The 26,280-nt window shown below is 37.6% G+C and overlaps 1 protein-coding gene across 1 annotated transcript; it reads left to right on the plus strand.

The window, feature by feature from the left end:
- Positions 1 to 1,214: 1,214 nt before the first annotated feature.
- hmgcra (3-hydroxy-3-methylglutaryl-CoA reductase a) lies at positions 1,215 to 25,949 on the plus strand. Its single transcript, XM_088336209.1, has 20 exons — positions 1,215 to 1,382; positions 5,893 to 6,079; positions 8,076 to 8,187; positions 8,251 to 8,338; positions 8,447 to 8,531; positions 10,408 to 10,513; positions 12,536 to 12,642; positions 12,725 to 12,844; positions 12,911 to 13,071; positions 14,499 to 14,752; positions 16,179 to 16,348; positions 17,267 to 17,461; positions 17,540 to 17,698; positions 18,833 to 18,990; positions 19,060 to 19,165; positions 21,560 to 21,730; positions 21,826 to 21,966; positions 23,222 to 23,380; positions 24,584 to 24,738; positions 25,828 to 25,949. Exons 1-20 carry the CDS (start codon positions 1,246 to 1,248, stop codon positions 25,880 to 25,882), a joined length of 2,826 nt encoding a protein of 941 aa, XP_088192335.1. The 5' UTR covers positions 1,215 to 1,245; the 3' UTR covers positions 25,883 to 25,949.
- The last annotated feature ends 331 nt before the right edge of the window (positions 25,950 to 26,280 follow it).

Consider the following 26,280-nt stretch of genomic DNA (forward strand, 5'->3'; position numbering starts at 1 on the left):
TCTGAATTAAAGTTTTTGTACTACTAATCAAGTCATGTTTATTTGTGACGCCCTTAATCACTAGGAGTCTCAAAGGGCTACACTGACCACAGATTGTATTGGAAACTACAGACTATTATGACACCATCCCCTGATCTAAAACCTACATGAGGTCATGAAAACTCAAAAACCTCAACATGAGGAAAATAAGGAAACCTTGAGAAGGGACCGCACATGATGTAATCCCCTTTCCAGATTGACCAGGCTGCAATGGATGTTGCATTAACAATTAATACACAGATATCATCAACAGGAAATATAGGTCATTCATAAGCTATAGAATAGAGGTGTGTTTTAAGCCTAGATTTAAACAGTTCCACTGAGGTTGCAGATTGAATCTCAGGGGTAAAAGCATTCCACAGCAGCGGGGCCCAAATGGAGAACGCTCTTGAACCTGCGGATCTCTTCTTGGCTCTTGGGATCACTAGTAGAAAAGCATTTTCAGAACGAAGGCTCCGGACAGGAATATAGGGGGAAATTAAATCTGAAAGATATGAGGGAGCAAGTCCATCCATGATTTTGTATCTTACCAACATAACCTCAAAATCACAAATTAAGCTAATTGGGAGCCAATGCAGGTTAGCACTGTACATGTGAAGTTAAAAGTTTCCTAATTCTATCAGATAATAATATTTTACAGTATGTTTCAAAAAATATCATTACTGCCTTAATTGCCAATGGTGATTTTTTTGTTTTTATTTAAACTGAGACGATTTTATTTTGAAGTCGTTTCAACAAATCACTTACAGACACTAAACCAGTCACTCAGATGATTTAAAATCCACGATTTAACGGGAGTAAAAGCATAAATGCTTTTATTATTTATTATAATATATTTTTCAATTCATTCTAAATCAATTTCGTGCTTAATGCACAACATTTTTTTTGGTTTGAACAAATTTATTGACACTAATAACAGCAAACAAACAATGTGAGGTTTTAACAACCCTTCTCGACAATCTTAACAGCAATCAAGCATATTCACAGGCCGAAAGAGCCGGTCCTATTCACTGAGTCGAGCCTAAAAAGCCAATTCTTGTAAAAGAGCCGGAATTCCAATCACCACAGTCGCGTGGTGAGATGAGACGACCTCAAAAATGCCACGCCCACACCGTCGTCACCAAGGAAACGGGGCGTGGAAGTGACGTCACTAAAGCAGGTGAGAAATGTGATTGGCCTAGACCTCGTATGATGGAGTAGCGCGCTATGGTTCCATGTGGGCTTTTTGAATTGCGGAATCCGCTCAAATTGGACGCAACTGATGCGTTCAGGAGCAAGTTCCCCCACTTGCTGGCTGCCTCTCTCCCTCCGACTTTCGCATTTCATCCTCTTTACGTTAACAGGTAAATCAAGCTCGCGTTCATTTGTATTATTGCGTGTCTGAGAAAGTGACGTTCCATTTTGAAACGTTTTTGCTCTGTTCATTGTAAAAGTGGACGCCACATGCTTAAAATCAATGGAAATACGTTTTCTAATCTATGAGTAATGAGTCGTTGTTTCATTTAGGTACTTTAAACTCGCTTTATTTATCAGCCACGGCACACTTTAATTTATTATTATCAATATTGTGAATGTGCTTGATTGCTGTTGAGATTGTCAAGATTGTTTTCTGTTATTAGTGTCAATAAATTTGTTCAAACTCAAAAAAAAAATCATTATTATTATTATTTATTTTATATTTAAAATCTTAAGAGACACACTGTTATCTAGTGCTAAAATTGCAATTATTAATAAAAAGACGATTTAAATAATAAAAGGGACCCTTTAGACTAAAAAGCCTTTTGAAAAATATTTGAATCAATTAATTATAATTGTATTATATTTTCATTGAATGCTTGTTTTAATGCCGTTATAAAAAGTGAAAAATATATTAGAATGATTATAAATCGTGATTAAAACATTGTGGTAACAGTTTTTTTATTTTAGTTTTTATTAATTGAATATTCGTTTTGAGGTCGTTTTGGATGTCGTTTTAAGGCTCTTTTTATTATTTGACTGTTCGTTTTATTAATTGATTTGTGGCACTCTCGGTCCTCTTTATTATGGCAAAGTCCGTTGAAAATGTTAGAATGTTAATTTCTGGCACCGGATTTACATTTGTTTGTTTTTAAATTTAAATGATCATCTCGCCTTATTTTGACAGTGTAAAGATTTTACCATTTGTGGTCACATTGGCTCAGAAGTTACTTGTAATAATTCACTTTGGGTAATAATTTAGCTGACATTTTTGCACTTTTCTATATTTTTAACCTGTTTTTTATTTTTTTTCAGGGGAAAGTATATTGACTTGAATCACATTTGAAACTATAAATCATAACTCATATGTACACTTGCCTAAAATTATAATGAAATTTCATTAAAATTAAATTTAGTTGACTAAACACAAAATAAACTATTGGGTTTCACCTTTGGCAGCTATACAATTCGATGTCAAGTTCAAATTTTCTTTCCTGTCTCGTGAATAGTCTAGTGCAGTGATTTTCAACTAGTGTGCCGTGAGAGATCGTCAGGTGTGCCGTGAGAAATTATCCAATGTTACTTTTTAAAATTTTATAAAACATTTATGAATCATTTTCTGTAAATATTATGTCATTGTCAAGTGTCTGTGCTGTAAAAACTGGGGGTATTATAAATTATATTGTAATTAAACATACTGTTCAGTGTCATTTTAGAACATTTTTGGTTAGTGGTGTGCCGCAAAATTTTTCCAATGTAAAAAAAAACGCGCCCTGGTCTTAAAAAAGTTTGAAAAACACTGTTCTAGTGGTGGAACTATTTTTGACTAGTCGCTGACTATTGAAACGATCAGTCAAATAATCGGAAAAATATAATTTTTTTCAAAAGATTTGCATAATGTTGATTTGATTGAGTAACCCAGAATAATAAACACAATGGTACAATGAAAACCAAAGTCTTCATTACACATACTGCAGGTTCGTACAAACATAAAATAAAAATGCCCTAATACCAACTAGTGGCAGCGTTCATTCAGTGGACATATATATTCATATAAAAACACCTCTCCGTTTTTAGGGACAGACAAATACATAATAGATTAAAATAAACTAAATATTTTTTATTCTTGTAAACCAAGAACAGGCTCATCAGCAGCAGTAGAACACTACATTAAACAAATATTATTTGCATTTTGTGAAATACTATACAGGTACATTCAGTGCTCAACTGCAAAGTCTGTAACAAAAGTTAACAATTCTCAACATTTTGAAATAAACGGTTATAACAACTGACGTTGGTTGTTTTTAATGATTTAACCACTGACGTTTGTTCTTCGGACTGTAATTATTTATTTTGATTACGATTGTTAGGTAAAGCTCTCATTTATTGAGGCGAGTCAGACTCAGCTTCGTTTAACTGTCACTGTTCTCTTCAAAAGCAAAGTGTGTAATATTTAACCACTAGGTGGCACTGTATTGTCTAATGCAGTCTTTTTCAACCTTTTTTGAGCCAGGGCATGTTTTTGACATTAGAAAAATTTTGTGGCACACCACTAACCAAAAATGTTATAAAATGTCACCGAACAGTATGTTTAATTACAATGTAATTTATAATACCCCCAGTCTTTACAGCACAGACACTTGACAATTACATAATATTTGCAGAAAACGATTCATAAATGTTTTATAAAATTTTAAATTTTGAAAAGTGACATTGGATAATTTCTCACGGCACATCTGAAGATCTCTCACAGCACACTAGTGTGTCGCGGCACAGTGGTTGAAAATCACTGGTCTAATGCGGACAACAACCAGTGCCCAATAAGCACAGAGTAACAGCATGATGCCCCAAATAACTTTGTGGCGACTACTAGGTATGGATTGTGCTATATAAAAGAAATACAAATTTCTTGACCGATTTATAAATATTCACATTGGTATGATAGTTCATGTATATTATTATTATTATTATTCAAATCAATGTTTTTTTCTTTTACTAAATGAAGTGTTTTTTGTACCAGTAGGAGGCCCTAAATATTACACACTGTCCCTTTAAATGTTTGTGCATCGCCGAGGTACTGTCATGATACGCAAGTTCTGCATTGTGAACTCTGCAAGTAGTCTTTTTATCGCCTGTAGCCAGGCTAAAATGCTCCCAAACTACAGAGGTTTTTGTATGTGTCCTTTATTTTCATGATTCATTTTTATACGTTATTGCGCACAAGCGACGCTCAGCAGAGATTATAATCATGTAAAGTGGTTCACTCTGTTGGAAAATGTGTCTGGCGACAATAGTTGCCAATGGAATTCATTGCTGACTATTTCTATTATCGAGTTTTGTCGACTTTTTGTTGCAGCCCTACTTATCACATGTAATGTCTTTGTCCGAATCCCGCGCTGAATTTGATAATGATATTTGGTTAATTGGTTGGCTGGATCCCTTAACCACTAGGGTTGTAGGGACACCATTTCCTGATGTGTATCTTGGACAAGTACAGCCTGGTAGCGCCATTCCCTCTCCAGGCCAACATGTGATTAAAGGTCAACATTGTTTTCTTTGAATGGTTTACCTCTCTTACTGTTGGTCCATTCCCATTGGACAAAACAGTGCCATCTAGTGGTCTAATATTACACAATCTACTTTTTTAAATAATTAACAATTTTATTTACTAGTCTATATGAATCTAATTCCCCTAACCATTATCTTTTATCCCATCTGTGATGTCTAGTACAATACCCATTCATCTTCAGAACTTTTCTCAAGACCGAATAGGTTAGAGCAAGCGTTTCAGACAAAATTTATTTTCGGGCCGCAAAAGCGACAGACCCTGTGAGGTTGGGCTTCATCAGATTTTTCGCATGTAAAGCGCAGTCAAAAATATTCCGGTGTTCTCAGATATATTTTATATTTAAATGGTTTTATACTCTGTTAAAAAAAACAATAATAATGGGGAAAATAAAACAACCAGTAATAAACAAAACTATAATGAACCAAATAAGAAAGACTTTTAGAAAGATTACTGATGCGGGCAGAAAAATACAATTATTATTTTTATTCAAATGTGTGTATTAATAGTCTTTAACCTTTTGAGTTTCTGAACATGAACATGACTTTTAATAGAACAATTTATTGGAATGTCGAACTATTATTCCACTTAAACACTTTGCAACATTTCACCAGTATTAAGCTTACCGCCGACTTGTTGGAGGCTGCTGTCGATTCTTTGTCTGTGGCGGGTGAGAGCGTGGAGATCGTGAAAAAGTTCACCTACCCCGGCAGCGTAATTCACCATGTGACGCTCCTGATATCAGAACTGGGACGAAAGTCTGCGTGTTTAGGTCCTTGGTGTAATCGACCTTGCTTTACTCTTGTGAAACCTGGTCGCTCACCGAGGGCCTGAGGCATAGACTGGACTCCTTTGTGACAAGGTCCCTTGGGCGAATCTACAGGTACCAAGTGAATGACTACGTGTCAACAGGGCGCGGATGGGTTGTGTCACATGCCAGATTCAGAAACGCCAGCTGGGTTTCTACAGACATGTGGCACGATTCCTGCCGGAGGACCCAGCTCATCGAATCCTTTCTGTTAGGGATCTGAGAGGCTGGACCCGCCGAGTGGGTCGCCCACGGGTATCGTGGCTCTCGCAGCTGGGGGGATACATGGAGGGCTGGGGTACGGGCCGGGCGTCTATCTGGGCAATGGCCCAGAGAAGGCTGGTGGAGTGGACGGGGAGGGTGAGGGCGGTGAAAAGCCTTAGTGCGTGCTCCTATAACTGTCCTGAAGCTTGCCAGCAACCTCACACAAATGATATTGCTAAGTCTGGTTTGATTGGCTGTTTTTTTTCATGTGTGCAAAATTTGTGTTTATTTTCTCATTATGTTTTGTGCCCTCTTTTAGTCTTCAACAGTCCTTCTACACCATGCTGACTCACCTATTCCGACTTCATGGACTTGTGGTGGCCTCCCATCCTTGGGAGGTCATCGTAGCCACCGTTACCCTTACTGTCTGCATGATGTCCATGAATATGTTCACTGGAAATTACCAAATCTGTGGATGGAACTTTTACTGCCCTAAAGAAGACGAGGTGAGTGAATCTGTTTGTGGTGAGGACTGAACTCATCGAGTGTTTTATGGCTGTGATACTTTGGAGGGGTAGCAGCTTAATTATAAACGAGGGCACCTTTTTCACCGATACTATTCTAGTACCGTCTACTTAGTTCGGGTTCACCTTGCTGTTGGCTCAGAAGCGTATCACACTCACTGCTTAACGAAAAGTCAGGAAAAAGCCTGTACCTTCTGAGAGCTAAACGGGTGTGGGTAAAGCAGAGTACAATAAGAGCTCAAGTTCTTCAAGCTGTGGTGTCAAAAGGCTGTCCTTAGGAGCTGGAGTCCTGCATGTTTTTTAACTCTCCCTCATCATACACACTTAAAGCATCATCAAATTTTGCAGGAACTTCTGATTCTTCCATCTTGCTATGTTTGGGATGGAAACTTTAGAAAAATTCCCAACTCCCTTCAGCAGGATTGGACTTTGTCAATTGTGGCCCCAGAAAACATCTTTTACGATACAATTCAGTTACTATAATGTACAGTAACCTCATACGAAATGGCCATACTGACAATAATCAGAGAAAAGGGCTAAAAACAATAGTTGCACTTAATTATTATTATTTTCTGAAATCACCAATTAAATAATATTTTTACCACCTATTGAGTTTTTGAAACAATCGCTAATTATCTCATAATTAATTAACATTTTTCTGTGCGATCGAGATAATGGCCTTAGTAACATACAGTAATGCCTCGGAGTGGCGTGCCATATTGGGTTAAAAAATGCGGCCAAGGGGCTGATCCTGCAGACCTATCCGATTTTTTTAATTTATGAATATACATACTGACATCAACATATTTTATTTATTTTTCTTTGATTAGATTTGTTTCCTCAAATTACATTAGGTCCATGTTTTAAGCACTTAATTTGATATTTAGTTTTGTAGTACAGGTATTACTGTAGTTGTATTTTTTTAAATGTCAACGGTCTGCGTTTATATAGTGCTTTTCAAGTAATTTAAGATCTTCCCAAAGTGCATTACAATGTGCTTCATACTTACCTTTAGTGTTTTTGTAGTATTACTCTAGTTTTATTTTTGTAGTTTTCTAAATTATATTAGGTCCCTGTTTTGAGCTCTTAATTTGATATTTAGTTTTGTAGTTCAGGTATTACTGTAGTTGTATTTTTTTAAAGTGTTTTTGTAATATAACTATTTTTTTAGAAGTATTTTTGCATTTTTCGGCAGTATTTTATAGTAGTATTTCTATAGTATTTTTGGAGTATGTCTAGGATAATTTTGTTTTATTACTGTGGTAGTATCTTTGGTAGTATTTCTGTTGTAGTATTTCTTTAGAAATATATATTTTGGTATTATAGTTTTACTGTAGTGGTATTTTTGTAGTATTTCCGCAGAAGCATTTTTCAATTATTTCCATAGTAGTACACTTGTTGTATTTCCATATTAGTATTTTTGTATTGTTTCTTAAATACTAGTATTAGTAGTATTTTGTAATATAACTGTAGATTATTTTTTTGCAGTATTTCTTTAGTATTATTTATTTTTATTTTTAGTACTAAGGCAAAATCAGCACTAAATTTCATGTTTAGTTTTTTGGTATTTTTTTGTTGTATTTCTGCCCTTCTGGAGGTGACACAAAAATACAATTGAACTATTTATAACTGTGCAAAATGATTTTTTTTGTCATGAAACTGATCTTATTTGTTAAATTAAAAAAAAACCTAATAGAAGGGTTTTTTTATTTGAAAACCAAATGAGAAACATCCACTTTGTCACACTTGGCAAATTACATTTAATAGGTAAAGATGTGTTTATTTTTGTGTACCAAGCTACGCCCACATTACATGACTAAACTTAAAACGCTTTACCATGTTATTCTACCTTAAATATTACGTACATTTTTGTTTCATGCTTTTTAGCTCTAATTATTTCATTTAAATAAAGGAACATGGTGGCATTTTTAGCATGTTTTTTTTTTAAATTCTAAATCTGCATCTATTCTCTTAACAGCAAATTCTGAGCAGTGACATAATCATCCTGACCATCACACGTTGCATCGCAATTGTCTATATATACTTCCAGTTCCAGAACTTGAGACAACTGGGATCCAAATATATTTTAGGTTGGTGTAAATATTCTTATGACAAACATGTAGGTATTTTTTTACCCCATATTTTTCTTTCAGGTATAGCAGGGCTTTTCACAATTTTTTCCAGCTTTGTATTCAGCACAGTGGTCATTCACTTTCTTGATAAAGAGTTGACTGGTCTCAAGTAAGTTTTCATAGTTCTCATTTCTGATACATACTAATACATCCCTATTGCTACTATTTTGATTTAAGAAACGTCAGTGGTCTTATCTTTTTTGTTGTTTTTTCTTAGTGAGGCTATACCTTTCTTTCTTCTTCTGATTGACCTCTCCAAAGCATCTGCACTTGCCAAGTTTGCCCTCAGCTCCAGTTCTCAGGTACGAAACACATTCAGAGCAGTACCCATAAATGAATGATGGGTAATAGTCATGTTATAACCTTGATCATTTTAAATCTCTAGTAATAATGCCACCAAAGAAACAAAACCTCCATCTTTGCTTTAACTACGGGACAATCAGTCTCACCAGCAATTACGTTTTAATTCTCTTTTTTTTTTTTAATCTGCAAGGTGACAAAATGAGATAATCCATTAATGGTGTGAAAATTCAAAGAACATTAACATGATTGGTCGAGACCGACAATGATGCAATAGTAAAAACAACCAACTATAATAGTGAGTTCAAATAAGGAACTTGCATCCCATATAATCTCTTTTGCACTCGTCCAATAGTAGCAAACTTATCATCAGCCACACTTGTCAAGTTATGCTAATGGTCCTACTGAACAGACTCAATTCAGGCCAGGAACCGTAAGCAGTACAGAAAGCTGTCCAGAGTTGCAAAATGATATGTAACGCATGAACCATGGGCACTCAAAATAAGGAGAGACAACATCAATGGATTTTGAACTTGCAAGTAAAACAGGGGAGAGTGCAACTTCAGACAAGAAATTCCAACCTGTTGTAAAGACCCTCTCTTGATCCCTTTTATTTAAAATCAATCGCCTAGGTTACAAAAGCAGATTGTCCTTAAATTGTGTTGATATCAAATGGTAAATGCTCTGCATTTATAGCGCTTTTCAAGTCAATGAATACCTCCCAAAGCGCTTTACAACGTGTTTCACACTTACCCTTTCACACACACACACACACACCAATAGCGGAAGAGGTATCTTATTGCAGAATAGTTCTTAATTTATTTTGGACTTTTAAATTATTTACATTGTACTTTTTACTTCTTTACGCTTGACTTAATTTCCATAACTCTTTTTTCATTTGTCACATTGACTGTTTTAAGTGCAATTTCACCCAGTTCAAATACAATATTCTGTATATAGTTCTTATTTCAGATATAAGTACTTTACGCTAAAAGTGAACACTTTATACATATATGGTTTTTCTCTATTCATCAGTCTTAATATCAGTGTTTTCAACCTTTTTTGAGCCAGGGTATGTTTTTTACATTGGAAACATTTTGCGGCACACCACTAACCAAAAATGTTACAAAATGACACTGAACAGTATGTTTAATTACAGTATAATTTATAATACCCCCAGTTTTTACAGCACAGAAACTTGACAATGACATAATATTTGCAGAAAATGATTCATAAATGTTTTATGAAATTTTAAAAAGTGACATTGGCTTATTTTTCACGGCACACCTGACGATCTCTCACGGCACACTATTGTGTCACAGTACAGTGGTTGAAAATCACTCCTTTATATTGTATGGCTTTTTCCCCAACTGGAGTGCAACTGTTATCTCATTGTAGAAATACAATGTTGATAATGGTGATTCTCATTCTGCTTACGTAACGGTAAATAAGTACTTATTCTGTGAATAAAATCAGAGTCTAAAAACAAGGACCAATCAAACAAATTTGATACACAAAAAGAGGACATGAATATTGCTTGTTTCTCTTTATGAAGCCACAATTATGTCATTACATTATTCTTCCAGTTCTTGCTTCCCTCTATCGGTCCTGAACATGACAGTTATTGCAATCACATTTTTTGGGGACATCAAACTATGAGTGAAAAATCCCCACACTTTGCATATTTGTTGGGACTGCTTAAAAGTTGGATATTTTAAAGTGAACTAAAAGCTTACTTGTATTTGTCAACTACCATGGGAAAAAAAACATGCAATCCTGGCATGTTTTCATTTTAAGCAACAAAATGTGTGTGGCATGGGTACCGTCCTGTAAAAAAAACTTTATTCATATTTTTTATGTGTTTTTTTTTCTTCCTAGGAAGAGGTTAGGGAGAATATTGCTCGAGGTATGGCCGTACTAGGACCAACATTCACCTTAGACGCCCTGGTGGAATGCTTAGTGATCGGCGTGGGAACTATGTCTGGTACTATTATTGTTTTGTCTTTAGTTCTGAATATACAACATATAGAAATCAAATTAAGTTGCCTATAAACTTGAGATTGGCACTTAGTGTTCATTTTCTATTATGTCACTATTTGGCCGGACTTATCTACTGGCAGTGTGGGTTCAGCACTACTCAGTGCGATATGATTATAATGGATCACATTTTATGACTAAAAATGAAAAGAATATGGCAATTCAGTTAAGACTAAAAAGCTTGAAAAAAGAAAGTTAGTGAAACTACAAAATACAATGCACGCTCCAGGACTTTTAGCCTGTTGTCCCAAATTGTTTCTTTTTCTGAATACAGTGACTGCCTGGGTACCAGTATGGTTTGGTTTCACGGTTCGTGAATCCGTTAACCGTCAAGTGTTGTGTGTTTGCATTTGGTAAAAAAGTCATTTAGGACAAAATTCTTCAGCACAATATTCAAAATAGAGGGATAAAAGTCTTGAATGTTAAAATGCAATTGATGAGAACCACAGGGTTCGAACTATAATTAAGGTAATTTGGAGAAAACCACTTGTAAAGTACAAATGTTCACGGTCCACTGAGTCATAAATGGGTGATGAAAGTACGACCCTAGAACTTTTAATTTTAGTGTGTACTTTATCAGGACAGATGATCGCTTGGTTTCCTGTAAAACCTTAAAGTTACAAGGTTCAGCTTTACTTGTATTTATTGTGAAAATCTACTTTGTGATAGTGTCATCCAGAAACTGACAAAACATGGCTATTGCATAACCACGCAAGTTTACTATTTCAATAAGTTCCATAATACATATTAGATACAGAATGCTGCGTTGTAATACTCTGTCAACCAGGGGCATTCATTTCATAATTTCCTTGAGATCACCTTCTTTGGTTTGAGGATTTTATGAAACTGGCCACCATGCAGAACTTTTGGATGCAGATTTTCAAAACTCATTAGCCAGTTTTATCTTACCCTCTTAAATAATTCAGATCCCCAACTTCAATCTCTCAACCTGATGGAAGGTTTTGTACTAGACGTGAATTGATGTTGCAGATGACACCTTAGTGTAGGAAAGAGATTTGGCACAAGTTTGGTAGTCCTTAAAGTGGTCACCCCCCATTCTGTATAAGAGTATTTATCATGCCTACATTACATTGAAACGTGCCCAAAAAAAAAAAAAAAAAGGCATGAGGCCTTGAATTACGTTACATGTACAAATCCATCCAAAAACATTTCCTTAACTGTCCTGCATACTTCATGGTTCATTGATCTCTTAACCACATGGGTCATCAGGGCACCACTGAGGACGCAACTCTGGACAACTTTTCCCACTGTTGACTGTTCCTGGCCTATTTTGGGTCCTGGCAATGTTGGCATGAATCCATTCCTTGATGTTGTCAGCCACGTTCGTTTTCGGTCATTCTGTCCTGCGCCTTTGGACTGTGCCCTGGAGAATATTTTTGGCCAGTCCTGATGATATTGTGAGGTGACCATACATCAACAGTTGTTCGTAGGCTCCAATGTGCCCTCTGATAGTGTTGCGCACTGTTTCGTTTGTCATCTCTATGGATTTTGCTTTGCAGCTTTGCTTTGAGAGTGAACGTCTCGCAAGCGTAGAGCTACTTGTGACTTTTTCACCATGTTTATGATCACTGGGACCATTCAGTTGTGCTAATAGATGAGCCAAATCTATGTGTTCAGCCATGTTGCTAGATAGAGAACCACCTACTTTATACGTAATCTAACATGTAATCGATTGTCAATTAAAGAAAGTAAGACACCCATTCTTACTGGACAAAGCGACAGATAGAACTATGTTATACTGGCCAATGTGTCCAATTCTAAATTACAACTTTGTAATTGTGATGTAGACAGTTACTTTTTCAGGTAATCACTTTCTTTCAGTAGATAGAAATTTGCTAAACAAACAATATCCACCGTCTAATTCATGTTTTTCACAAACTTGTTAGTTAGAACACTGTTGTTCTCTGCCTGCGAATTGTAAAATACTTTGTCCTTTTCTATTTTTCAGGCGTTCGACAATTAGAAATAATGTGCGGCTTTGGCTGCATGTCTATTTTAGCCAACTATTTTGTGTTCATGACATTCTTTCCCGCATGCGTGTCGCTTGTGCTGGAGGTAAGAATTAAGTCGATCCCTATTGATATTCATGCATTAATTTGGTTTTGGGTTATATTTATGGTGCTTTTGTTTGCCGTAGCTGTCTCGTGAGAGCCAGGAAGGCCATCCTATTTGGCAGCTGAGGCAGTTATCCCAGGTGTTGGAGGAAGAACAAGATAATAAACCGAATCCAGTCACCCAAAGAGTCAAAATGATTATGGTAGTTTCACTCAGTTTCACTATCTGAGGATATACTTCATTTATTTTAAGTCTCTTTTGTCTGCAGTCACTGGGACTTGTTATGGTTCATGCACACAGTCGATGGATTGCCGAACCACTTGAATTCAATGCTACTGTGGGAGTTGCCCAGGGTTCAATTGATGGTGGACATTTTTCACCAAGGAGAATTCAACCAGAGATACCGCTGTGGCATTTTTACCTCACAAGGTAAGTGGCTACAGTGTCTGGTGCGTTACTGAAAAACCGTAATTAGTTACCATTTCTAGTTTATTTGAAAAGTAATTCAGTTACCCCCCAGATTACTGACACCGAAAAGTGTAGAGCATTACTCTGAAAGTAACTATCTAGTTACAAATTACCGTGTATACTTGCATTGAAGCTAACCCGCTAAACACCTTTGAAATAAATAGATAGATAGATAGGTAGGTAGATACTTTATTCATCCCCGTAGGGAAATCCACATTTCCAGCAGTATCCTTTTGTTGTTTATTAACAGGATGGCCTGGGGGTGCTGTGTTGTAGTTTAGCCACAGCGGAGTGGATGACGTCACACGCTAGTCCGAAAGTTCGACGTCCCTGCAGCAGATGGAAATCTTTGTGCCCAGGGTTACACCACCTCGTGTTCACGTAGATAGCATGTCACCCTCCTCTCCGCTTCCCGCAGGCTTTTGTGCCTCTGTTTAACAGCGCTGATTCCGGGTAGCTCCACGTTAGCGTCCGGGATGCTACATAGTAAAAGAAATAAGAAGGAAACGTGTACGCCAATCCGTGGAAGCAGTGAATGCTTCATATTTATTTGCTTGTGCAATCTTATATCGCAAACTACCTGGACACTCCATATTCATTTTGTCTCTGGGCTTTAAACCACTCAAAGATCTTCTTCTCCATTTCTGGGTACTGTCCAAGATGCGTTTTTTTTCCAGGCATAGTGTATTGCAAAAATTATTTTACAAATAAAAATACCAAAATTCTGCAAACTTTTATAGTAAATTGTGCTATCGTTTGCCCCATTGATTTTCCGTTTGTTTGTTGTTCCTGTATAAGCCCCCACCCCACGGGCTTTCTACACACAACAGAATATGTATATACGGTAGGAGAAAATCTCCATTACGAAAATCTTGCGTCCTTGTTACTCCATGCTTGAGATGGCACAACAATTACTGTGTCCAGTTGTACTTTGTAGGTAAATATAAAAATGCCCAACCTTTAATTGATGTTGCCGGGCGATGGAGGGGTTGTATATATCAATGTGAATGATGCAGCAGTATGACTCATTCTTTATTCAATTAGTTGCGGAATAACGCAGTAATTCACCATTTAGCAACTGCAGAGGAATTACTACATTTTATTAACACGTTACGGTACTCATTACCAAGTAACATTGCATTCCAGGAACACGTTCCTTTGTAACCTGTTAGTGCCAACACTGGTGCATTAAAGCTTCTTTCAAACAACACATTTGGACTAAAACAATGTTTAACATTCGCATAAAGTCAAAATTATGTTTCAATATTGTCTATTTGAAGAATAAGGTGTTAAAGCATCTATGTTAATAATCTTAATTCTCACCAAGACATGAACGGTGCTTATCCCTGTTTAATACATTGTTTTCCTTTTTATGTTCCCTTAAACAGAATGTTCACCATGGATATTGAGCAGGTCATCTGCCTATCTTTGGCTTTGCTTCTGGCCATTAAGTACATCTTCTTTGAAAAAGTGGAGATGGAGTCAACCTTTTCTATTAGGAACCCCATCTCTATGTCCACTCTGCCCCTGGCTCCACAACTGGACACAGAGACTTGCTACAGGAAAGGGGTTCATCTTCTGCAACAGCATAAACCCTCTTCCTCTTTGCCTTCCACCACATTAACCAGCAGGGGAGACATAGGTACTATGTGTAAAGATCATTTAGCATATGCATTCCAATATTGGTCCATTTTACAAAATACGTTAATGAAGGATGATATAGGCGACAAAGTGCAATCGCTAAAAAGTAGGTTAGCCTAAACTGTCGGTGGTCATGCAACCAGACACACATGGTTTACCTGAGTTCTCATTACGTTCTTGTAAAAGCCTTAACTAGATGCTCCAACCTTTTTCCTTGTCGTGTCCACTTCACCATTGAAGAAAATTGTACTTCATGAGTTATTGTTGATATTACGAACATTAAACCAGTGGTGAAATAGACACAAACAAAAATAAATCCATACAGCATGAGACAAAAACTACGTGAGACATAAGAAATATGGAGAGCATTTTTTGAACCCGAGAAAGCGCTAAAAAAACTGTCTCGACTCCCATTTGCCTGACCACATCACTCCTGTTCATCAGATTTCCAAAACTAGATATTTTATACAATATTTCTAAAATGCAGATCACATACTTCTTAACTTGATAAAAGATATGATACGCATATTAACCACAAAATATGAACTGTAAATCATTATCATCAAATCAAATTTAGAATTATAATTATCTTTGTTGTCATTTATTACAACTCAGTGACCATTGTTTATGAAATTACACATGGAACTCCAGGATAAACATTTATGTAAAATTCCGAAAAAGGAAAAAAAAACAAGACACAAATGTAAGAATAGATAGGCAATATATACAAAGTAAAGATAAAAAATAATGATAGGGTAAATAGGCAAAACAATGGTCTTTGCTGCATTGGGTGGGAACCAAACCCGGGCCTCCTTTGTATTTGAGTAAATGTAATTCACTCATGGTTTTAAATAGTGATTGGACATAATATTGTTTTTCTGTTAGAAATTTGAAAGGGTTCCATTAATTGTCAAATTAGGTCATTTTTAGTTGACTCAACAGAAACAGCAATTTTAACTTTTTCGTTCTTTAATGTTCATAACTCTAAATCGTTAAGTACGCTACTTTATTGCTATAATTTGTCAGCATTTGACAATGATGAATTCAAAATTTAAATTTGACTCCTTTTAACCCACCTAAAGCCAACCGTAAAATACAGTGCAGTGATGTAATTTTATTATCATAAAATTTAATTTAATTATCATATAATTTGCGCTCTGCTATTTTACAACGGTTGATCAGTAAAATTTTGATCCCTGTGGCATTTAACACAAATGCTTCAAATGCAGAAGTAGAGAAGTCAAGTCATGTTTTATATTTGTATAGCCCCTAATCACAAGGAGTCTGAAAGGACTTGCCAGAGCACGGATTATTGCAAACTACACACTATTATTACACCATCCTCTGATCTAAAGCCTACATGACGGCAAGGAAAAACTCAAAAACCTTGACATAAGAAGTTAACTTCTTTCAATTTCTTTCTCTAGATGAAGTTATCCGCCCCTTGCCCGGTCCTGTTAATAATCTTGGGTCAAGTAATCTCCCCATTCTTGGTGACGAAAAAGAAGAGATTATCAAATCAGAAATAACAGATCTGCATGTCCCCTTGAAATCAAGAGACCTCGATGAATGTGTTTGCATTCTCAACAACCCAGAGGTAAGACATCTTAACCAGCCACTTTCACACTGGCTAAATTTACATAAAGGAAATAAAAAGTTTGGAAATTGAATTTTGTAATTCAAGAGCAATTGGAATAAATCGTTTCCAAGTATAGTTACAAACAAATGACTTGCATACATGGCATTTAAGAGTAATTAGCTATCTTTACTGTTCAAAGTGACATGGATTTTTTTATTGATCAGACTATCTAAAAGTGTCAAACATACGGCCCCTGGGCCGTATCAGCCCCACTAACAGATTAAATCCAGCCTGCGAGAAAATTTTGAGAGCAGTGCAAGAATAAATGAGGTGCATCCTGAGTAGTTTTACATATGTCCCTCAATTTCCAGGCTTTGTTATGTTTTTTGTTGGTGAACCCAATTGAAGGGAAGCAGGAGTTGAGTAAGGGGTGCTTAAAATAAGGATAATAATCATTAACAAAACCAGGAACAAATTAACAAACGGATAAGAGTGCACAAAACAAATAATCTCAACAAAGTACCTTTTTAAAAAACTATTTCCTTCTACATTTTTTACCTTCAGGAACTTCTCTGTTTTTTTTTTTTTTTACAATTTTTTTGTGGAGAAAGCTGTCCAGATTTGCGTTGTCATTGGTGCAGCGACAACCCATCTGGCTAAGAGATCCGTGAACTGTGTATCAGTTTAGTGGTCACTCGATATCTGCCCATTGCGGCTGTGGCCCACAATATGAAATGACTTTAACACCTGTGAGTTAAAAAAAAGATTGGTCCCGATACAGTTTTTCTCTCCTTTGTCACATCCTATACTGATATCTTAGATTAGATCAGCCATGAGTTCATTGCTAATCCCCACTACTGCCACTTGAAATGGCAGGAAAATAGGACATGACCTACTGTCTTAAATTGTTCTGACACAACAGGAAATGTTTTGCAGCAAGGAGCTCGTTTTCTGAGTGATACTGAGGTGATGATGCTGGTCAATTCCAAACATATTCCTGCTTACAAACTAGAGGCCGTCATGGAAAAGCCTGAAAGAGGCGTGGCAATTCGTAGGAAGATTATTTCAGCAAAGCTTTCCTCTCCTTCTGCACTCTCATCACTGCCATTCACTGATTACGATTACACCAAGGTGAGTTCATTCACAACATGCATTCAAAAAAAGTCACCATGATGTATTATTTAACAAAGTTGTGACTGTCTCCTGCAGGTTATGGGCACCTGCTGTGAGAATGTGATTGGATATATGCCTGTACCTGTGGGCGTTGCTGGTCCGGTACATCTGGATGGGAAACAGTTCCAAGTTCCCATGGCAACGACGGAGGGATGTCTTGTAGCTAGCACCAATCGAGGATGTCGAGCAATTGTGGTAATTTATTTTTTATTTTTTTCTTCTTTACTTTTTATGTGTTAAACATGATATGAAATGAAATGATGAAATGATCTGCATTTATATAGCGCTTTTCAAGTCAATGACTTCCCAAAGCGCTTTACATTGTGCTTCACATTTCCCAATAGCGGCCGTGATCTGTGCAGCCATGTAAGGCGCTAACCTGCTTATTGGGGGTAATTGGGGGTTCAATGTCTTACCCAAGGACACTTCGACATGTACCACGGACAAGCCGGGATTCGAACTGGGATCCCTTAATCTTAAGACGATCGCTCTATCTCCTGAGCTACTGCCGCCCCCAATATATAAATTTCTCAGCGTCGCTTTCATATAATTTCCCTTGTAGCTACTACAGGTACTACTATTCGCACATTTAAACTGAAACAACATGATTGTAAAAATGTTTATATATACTGGTTACCGTGGTTGGGTTTTCCCTACCTCAGAATTGTACTCAATGAAAGTGAATTCCTATTTATCTGTTCAGCCCTCAGTCTCAAACAGTATTAAAGGGCTACTAAGACTACCATTACATAATCCCCTGATCTGAAACCTACATGAGAGCAAGGAAAAACTCAAGGCTTTGTCCAGAATCATTTTCTGATTTAGCAATGATCATGGGTTTTCATTTATAAAAAAATGAGTTATTTGGATAAAATTATTTAAAAAACATTATAATCTGGGGGGCTATTAAAAAATGTATAACATACAAAGTAGCAACTATCTAGTTTCACTTTACAAATAATCCACTTTTAGTTTTTGCATAGTTTGTAACTGCAGAGCGATGCACTGTTTCAACCACTCTAAGAATTCTCTCAAACTGCTAGTTTCCTTGTCTTTAAAGTGGATGGTGGAATTGAAATAGTCTTCTCATCAATCACTTGAAGGGAACTTGACTTTGAAAATTTGTTTATCCATTGATCCAGCATGGAGGTAGCTGGCATTATTGTGCAAAACAACTAAGAGACATACAGTATTTTATAAACATCACAATTTAAACAGTCTGTAATGAACGTTCATTTTACCTGTATTATGAACGATGAGAAGGTTCCTTACTTCAAGCATGAGCTGATCCTATATCACACGTGGGCTCTGTCTTGTTTGACTCCATAGCTCGGGGGTGGAGCCAAGAGTCGTATCTTGGCCGACGGCATGACCCGAGGGCCGGTAGTGAGGCTGCCTTCTGCTTGCCAGGCGGCTGAGGTCAAAGCCTGGCTAGAGAGCAAAGAGGGGTTTCAGGTCATCAAAGAAGTCTTTGACAATACTAGCAGGTAAACCGAATATTCTTTGACACAAGTATTCTCTATGTTAAATAACACTTGTGGATTATGTCTTTGCAGGTTTGCTCGACTCCAGAAGCTTCTTGTGTGTTTGGCAGGAAGAAACCTGTACATTCGTTTTCATTCTAAGACGGGGGATGCAATGGGAATGAATATGATCTCAAAGGTAAATGTGTCAGTTTTAATTTATTTTGCATCATTACTTGTGAAGTTGTTCAAAAGGAACCCCGTACATTAATTGTTACAAACTTAATTATGACAATCATGCTTCAAAAAAATGTTAGAGTTAAGTCTGGCGCCAACCTTGGTCGAATTTGGCGTTGAAGCTTTTGGCCCAATACACCTGAAGCTGTTTATAGCTGTACTCAAAGTTGTTTATTGCGTGTTTTTGGATCAAACTAGCTACTACCACAGAGTCAGATAGTGATTACCATGACGAGCACACATTTACTACTGTGCCGAAATAAAACAAATGAGGGCTGTATCGGAGGGCAGCACGGTGGCGCAGTGCGGCACAGTTCATGTCATGGGAACCTGTCGTGGGTTCAAATCCAGCTCCAGACTTCCTGTGCGGAGTTTGTATGTTCTCCCCGTGCTTGCGTGGGTTTCCTCCGGGCACTCCGGTTTCCTCCCACGTTCCAAAAAACATGCATTTCAGGTGAATTGGCCGGTCCAAATTGTCCCTAGGTGTGAATGAGCGAATGAGTTGTCTGTCCCTGTGTGCCCTGCGATTGGCTGGCAACCAGTTCAGGGTGTCCCCTGCCCACTGCCCGGAGATGGCTGGGATGGGCTCCAGCGTTTTACACAACACTTGATAAAGGGATCAGGGGGATCAGGAAGAGAGGAAAAAACAGCGATGTGGTGCTCGCTGGGCAGGTGGAACAGGAAGCCCTCCGTGACAGGTGACGAGGGGGAGAGCCGGGGCCGGAGAGCAGAGCGTGATAGTGAACCGAAGCAAGTCGGGTAGCTACGACAGGAGAACGGAGCGTCGTCGTGAATCGGAACAAGGAGAACGAAGCGTTGTCTGGGATCGGAAGCAAGTCAGGGAACCGGAGACTATCAGGAAGCCAGGGGCAGGGGAAACGGGAAGGTGGCGAGGCGGAAAGTTTGCTGAAGGACTGACAAAGAGTGACCGGAGATTCCAAACCACAAGCTTCTACTTTTTGTGACATTTTAAATTCTATAGCTTTAACTACCGTGCGGCTTCTTCTTTTTTATTTTCGTGGCCGGAAAAATAATTTGCCCTGTAAAGGTAGACTAATAAAATTTTTGAGTAGGTCACAGAGGTCCAATTAAAGTGTATGATAATCACAACTTCTGTTATTGTAAATCAGTCACTTGTACCCTCATCAACATGGAAAATACGCTTAATGCAATCGCTTTGGCAGTTTAAAAGGGAAATCGAGGTTTAGCCCATAAACTTGGCATAAACCAATTAATGGTAAGAAGGTAGATGCGCCAGCAGGAAGACTTATGTATTCATGGAATATATAATCGGAGCAAAACGGGGGGGTTGACATTTCTTTATTCAATATTGACTACATTTTCATGATATTTCAACTTTTACCCCTCACAAGTGATGTCATAAATTAATACAACGGAATTGAACAGCAGTGCAAGTTATCTATCAAAAACACTTTTTCCTTTAATCCTCGGAACAAAGTCAAGCAAAATACAATTTTGTCTGCTACCGCCAATAACAGCACAAAAACCATGTCTGGCAATCTGGCACTCTTCTCCACAGTCTGGTTTCCTTCGCGCTGTTGTCTAAAAATATAGGGCTCACATTTTATGCCCCGCAGCCCTCATTTGCATTTTCTTTCGGGATAGTACTAAATGTGTGCTCATCTTTGTAATCACTCCAGTATGAACTATTGTAATGGTCTCCTGATCCAGAAACACGTGACATAAACAACTTTGTACAGGGCTGAAAACGGGACAGCGCAACTGGTGCTCTGCAGTCAATCGACACCAAATTCCCCACGTGGTTTGCCGGCAACCTTAAATCCAGTGTAGCTTGAACAAAGAACAATTCGAGTTTCATTCTCAAATACGAGCGTGCGGCTTTTAATCAGGTTCACTCTGTAGCCCAGAATTTACAGTGACTGGAAATTTACGTCTCATATTACCATATTTCCCGGACTATAAGTCACACTTTTCTCATTAGTTTGCTGTGACATATACAAACGTCTTCTTTTTATACTAAAAATTATTAGGCAAATCTGAAATTAACTTTGGCGACATGAAGGCACTCTAGATTTGTTATTTGACTTACGTGTCCGGAATATTTTTTTAAATGTTATTGGGGAGCACTTAAGAATTGTTTTATATTGGCTTCAAAAAGGGTATGGTAGTTTTTTTTTTGGTCCAGTGCAACTTGTACCCAAGAGCTATTTAGAGTCTGGAAAATATGATACTTTTACTCAATTATAAATCATACAACGCATACTTGTATTTACAATTTGAGCTTTGTTTGATTAGTAAGATGTGACGTGGATTTGAAGCAGTCTAGCGTGACAAGTTGAAGAAGTGTACACACTGAAAGTGGATCCTCTTGCAGGGTACAGATCAAGCTTTGAACAAACTCAAGCAACACTTTCCAGACCTGAATGTTTTGGCCGTCAGTGGGAATTACTGTACAGATAAGAAACCAGCTGCAATCAACTGGATAGAAGGAAGAGGAAAATCGGTAGTCTGTGAGGCCACTATTCCTGCTAAAGTGGTCAGAGAGGTAAGTTTATCTCCTTTGCAAAATGTTTTGTTGCTGGTAAATGAAAATATCGCAAAAAGTTACTTGGTTATGTTATGTTGATGTCTGTGTTGTAGGTTTTAAAGACCTCGACAGAAGCTCTGGTGGAGGTGAACATAAATAAAAACCTCGTGGGCTCAGCAATGGCTGGCAGTATTGGTGGATTTAACGCACATGCGGCTAACCTGGTAGCTGCCATATACATAGCCTGTGGACAGGTAATAACATTGTAATGCTATCTTCTATTTAAATTCCTGTCTTAACCCATGTGCCATTTCACTGTTGTTATAGTTCCTGGTGATGTTCATACCAAAAATGTCCACTGGACTTGAAAAATAATACTAACTAATTTCAAAATCCATTTTGAATTTACTCCATCAAAAATACACAATACAGATAATTCCAACCATCAGGATTGTTATCAAGAACGGGCTAAACATTTGTATCAACAGGGATGGTAAAGTGAAATAACCTCTAAATCATGCAGGACATGCAGTTTTTGAGTACAAACCGTGAAGATGAACTGTTCTGAACATGGCCTTTCATGCCGACCCCTTGCTGCTGGAAAGACACCTAAAGAAAAACCCGTAAAATGGCTGAAAAATGATCAAAAACTGACCTTAAATGGATATTGACCTAAAAATGACAGAAACAACCCAAAGGAAAGCCCCAAAAAAATGACCAAAAAACCATAAGTACAAGAAAAACCCTCCACTCTAAAATGGAAACATTTGAAAAATGTACTGAAACGTAAGAAAAAGTACAAAAACTAATGAAGTGTGAAACATAACTAAATACCGTTGATACCAGACTGTAGAGCGTACCTTATTATAAGCTGCACCCATTACATTTTTAAAGGAAAAACAATTTTGTCATTGGATAAGCCGCACCTGACTATAAGCCGCATGTGCCCACACAGAAATATAAGATATTTACAAAAAAGATGGCACACAATTTTTTTCAATAATATCTGGTACCCTGACCCCTTGACGTGTCGAGGGGCTGATAGACTTTTGATATGTGTCTGTGCAATGTCACCAGTCAATATCATTGGAAACCTTAAACTCTATGGATTCAAGGATGACCATTTCAAAATGTAGTCATCAGAGAAACATCACGCAGTCTGAAACAACATATCCGAAAACCATAGTCGGCGTGACTCATCAGTACGTCCCCTGGTCATCTCCAACTTCTTTGAATGTCTGGAAAAATGGCTTCATTACATCAAGGACAATCCATAGAATCCATCTGTGTAAAATATTTACTCCAAAACACACAATAGTGTCGACAGATAAATAGCAATCCGCCTTAAACATGATGAGGGTCTGATCATGCTAGTTTTATTCATGCACAAATCACAAAGTCGCAGGTACGGAGCCCACCCGAGCAGACATCGGACAGTGGGCAGGGGTCACCCTGAAGCGATATCTGGCCAATCTCCCATTTGATTTTCCCTATATTTGTGCATTCCAGGATCCTGCCCAGTCAGTGAGCAGCAGTAACTGCATCACTCTAATGGAGGTGACAGGCCCTACAAATGAAGACCTTTACATCAGTTGCACCATGCCCTCCATTGAGTTGGGCACTGTAGGGGGCGGAACCAACCTGCCTGCCCAGCAAGCTTGCCTCCAGGTATGCACACATCTCATCCGTGAGTAGTGATGGAGTACTGCAGTTGTAATCACATGAATTCAATCACTCTAATATTGTTTTTATGACACAAAAAGGGATATTATTATGTTTCACTGCACGAATGTTGAAGGAGAGAACAAAACTGGGTTCAGAAGTAGCTAAGGGTTCGCTTTTTTGTTTTCTTAAAAGTGTTGGAACGCTGCCATCATGACCACACACCTTAAGGATAGATATGCAGAGCAGTAATCCCTCATTTTTTGCGATAGTCAAAATCCACTAAGTAGGAACTTTTATTTATTTATTTATTAAATACTCTATCATATGTTGAAACCAAAGAACAAAGCTAATATACAGGCAAAACATTTAACAAATAAAAGTACTATACTTTATTAACTTTTTTTTTTTTACAAATCACTTCTGTACTGTCAAATTATAATTTACAAAATAATCTTGCTTTTATTTTGCACTATTTATTCCAGAGTTGAAAATAATTTCAGGACATTATTCATATTTTTGACGATATTTTGTTGCCAAAATGTGGACATTATTGGAAAACAAAAATGTGGCGTAAAGATGCTTTTACCCTCCTATCACATGAAGAGAAGTCCAACTTTGTTGGCAATAGAAAGCACCTTCCTCTGCCTAATGTGCCTAACCGCCGGTGCGTTTGTCAATTCAGAGCATTTTATTGACTTGATGGCTTTTTCAGAAATTCAAAATCAAAAAAGATATGCGTGTTCGTCGCAACATTATTGAGGCAGAAAAGGGGCGGGGCAACTGTTTACCCAATCAGAATTATTCGATGAAAATCCGCCACATAGTAAACTGCGTAAAGTGGGATTTAGTGAGGGGTTACTGTATTTGTAAACTCCATGTACTGTATAATGGGTTATTTGATTGTTAGTGCAACCAGGTCAGGGTGTCCCCTGCCCACTGCCCGAAGATAGCTGGGATGGGCTCCAGCACCCCCGCGACCCTACTGAGGATAAGCGGTGCAGATAATGAATGTTTGTTAGTGGGCATTTATACGATTCATTCAGTTTGCTCCAAAAATCCAACCAGATTATTGCCTGCATGTAAACAGTCACAGCTACGATTAAATTGCGTAGTGCAAATGTGCATTTACACTGTCAAATGATTTGCCAGAGATGTTGAAGTTAGAAACCATGAGTCCTAAAGTTGTACGTTTGTGCATGTGTCCAGATGCTGGGTGTGCAGGGGGCTAGCGAAGCCTGCCCGGGAGAGAATGCCAGGCAGCTCGCCAGAGTCGTCTGTGCCACTGTGCTCGCTGGAGAATTGTCACTTATGTCTGCTCTAGCTGCAGGCCACCTGGTCAAGAGTCACATGACTCATAACAGGTAAGGTATTAGAACAAAGACCTTCACATTATTAAGATTGCTTTCTTTATTCGTGGGATTGCTGAAGGAATTGTGGTTTCCATTTTGAGTTTTTCTTTTTATAAGCAAACGTTGCCGTCCACCAACTCTCCCATACAACATACAGACCACCGTTCAATAATTTCACTAGGCACTGTATGTCCCATCCATCTCGGTCCACCTTGCGATCTATTTAATGTATTCGTGTATAACGTGCCCTCCCTAATTTTTTTATCCAAAACTGTTTTAGAATTTAGTTTCGCTTTTTTTAGCTCAAACTAAGCATAGTTAGTGACAGGCGTTGAATACGTTGGGCAATGATTAATATAATTTATCAACAACATAAGCGATGAACACAATACCAGCATAAAAGGCATTATGTATTTATTTGATGTCCCTCAAAGTATGATCTATTATCTTTCAGGACAAGTTTTTGTTTTAACATTTTTCTCTAGTTTCGCAAATGCCTTTTTGTGTGTCTTCTATATTACTGGTGATCTAGTGGTTAGTTTTTGGTGCTCTCACCGCTGCGATTCCTGTTGCATCCAATGTTATGCTAATGTGGTCATCTTGCATTAGGCATTAAAGAAAGAACTTATAGCAAGCTGGAACTTATGTTGTTTCGATATTATTTTTCAACATTATCATGAGGGATGCACCAAAATTGAAATTTGCCACTGAAAATCGAAATCTGTTACCCTCGGCCGGAAGACTGAAACGGCAGCTCCGAAATAAGTACATTTCAGTAGTTTCTCGTTTTTACATCGCTGACTTTATCCTTCAATGTAACATTTTAGACTTGTTCGAAATAAATCGAACAATCATAATCATACTTTTTCAGCCTTTTCGCTTTCACCCGCAATTTCCACAAATTGCTCGTTTGTAGTTGTCCTTATTACAACTACTATAACATTGTCGCATTAGTTTGATTTGGACGTGTTATCCTTGTAGTTGTATTACAATATTCATTTTTTCGCAACAGATGTCAGTCTCAAGTTGAGGATCCCGTATTTTTGTTGGAGTATGTTTTGTGGCCCAAAATCTGAATCTAAAATGAAATCCTGTCTTTAGATCCAAGGCGAACCTCCAAGAGAGTGTTGGAACCTGCACCAAGTCAGCATCTTGAGAGCGCAGAAACGGCATTGCTTCCCTTTGTCCAGGACTGAAAAGGGAAATAAAAAAACTGAAATGGCTGAAGATTCAATGTTCTTTTAAAACGAAAATGTGTTCAATTTTGTCTGGAAACTGCTGCTTGTACTTCTGATCAAAGTCAAAATCCTTCAACAAAATGACATCACTTTTAAAAAAAAGTTTTGGGAAAATAAACTATGCAAAAAGGTTTGATATTGCTTGCACGTACACTGTTTATCAGATAACAGAAGCACAATCACTGACATCATCCAATTCAGTGCTACTGTAGCTAAGCTCGTAGCTAACCTGCACATATTATGCACTAAGGTAGGGGTTGGCAACCCAAAATGTTGAAAGAGCCATATTGGACCAAAAAACAACAACCAAATAAGC

The sequence above is a fragment of the Urocampus carinirostris genome, chromosome 5 (genome assembly GCF_059441175.1).
Source record: "Urocampus carinirostris isolate Australia breed hairy pipefish chromosome 5, RoL_Ucar_1.0, whole genome shotgun sequence".
NCBI lineage: Eukaryota > Metazoa > Chordata > Actinopteri > Syngnathiformes > Syngnathidae > Urocampus > Urocampus carinirostris.

Excerpts from the sequence above, each read along its gene's own strand:
- hmgcra (XM_088336209.1), top strand. The coding sequence starts at position 1,246 with ATGGTTCCATGTGGGCTTTTTGAATTGCGGAATCCGCTCAAATTGGAC. Across the intron at positions 10,514-12,535 it reads CGGCGTGGGAACTATGTCTG|GCGTTCGACAATTAGAAATA; the intron begins GTACTATTATTG and ends TCTATTTTTCAG. Across the intron at positions 12,845-12,910 it reads AAAGAGTCAAAATGATTATG|TCACTGGGACTTGTTATGGT; the intron begins GTAGTTTCACTC and ends TTTTGTCTGCAG.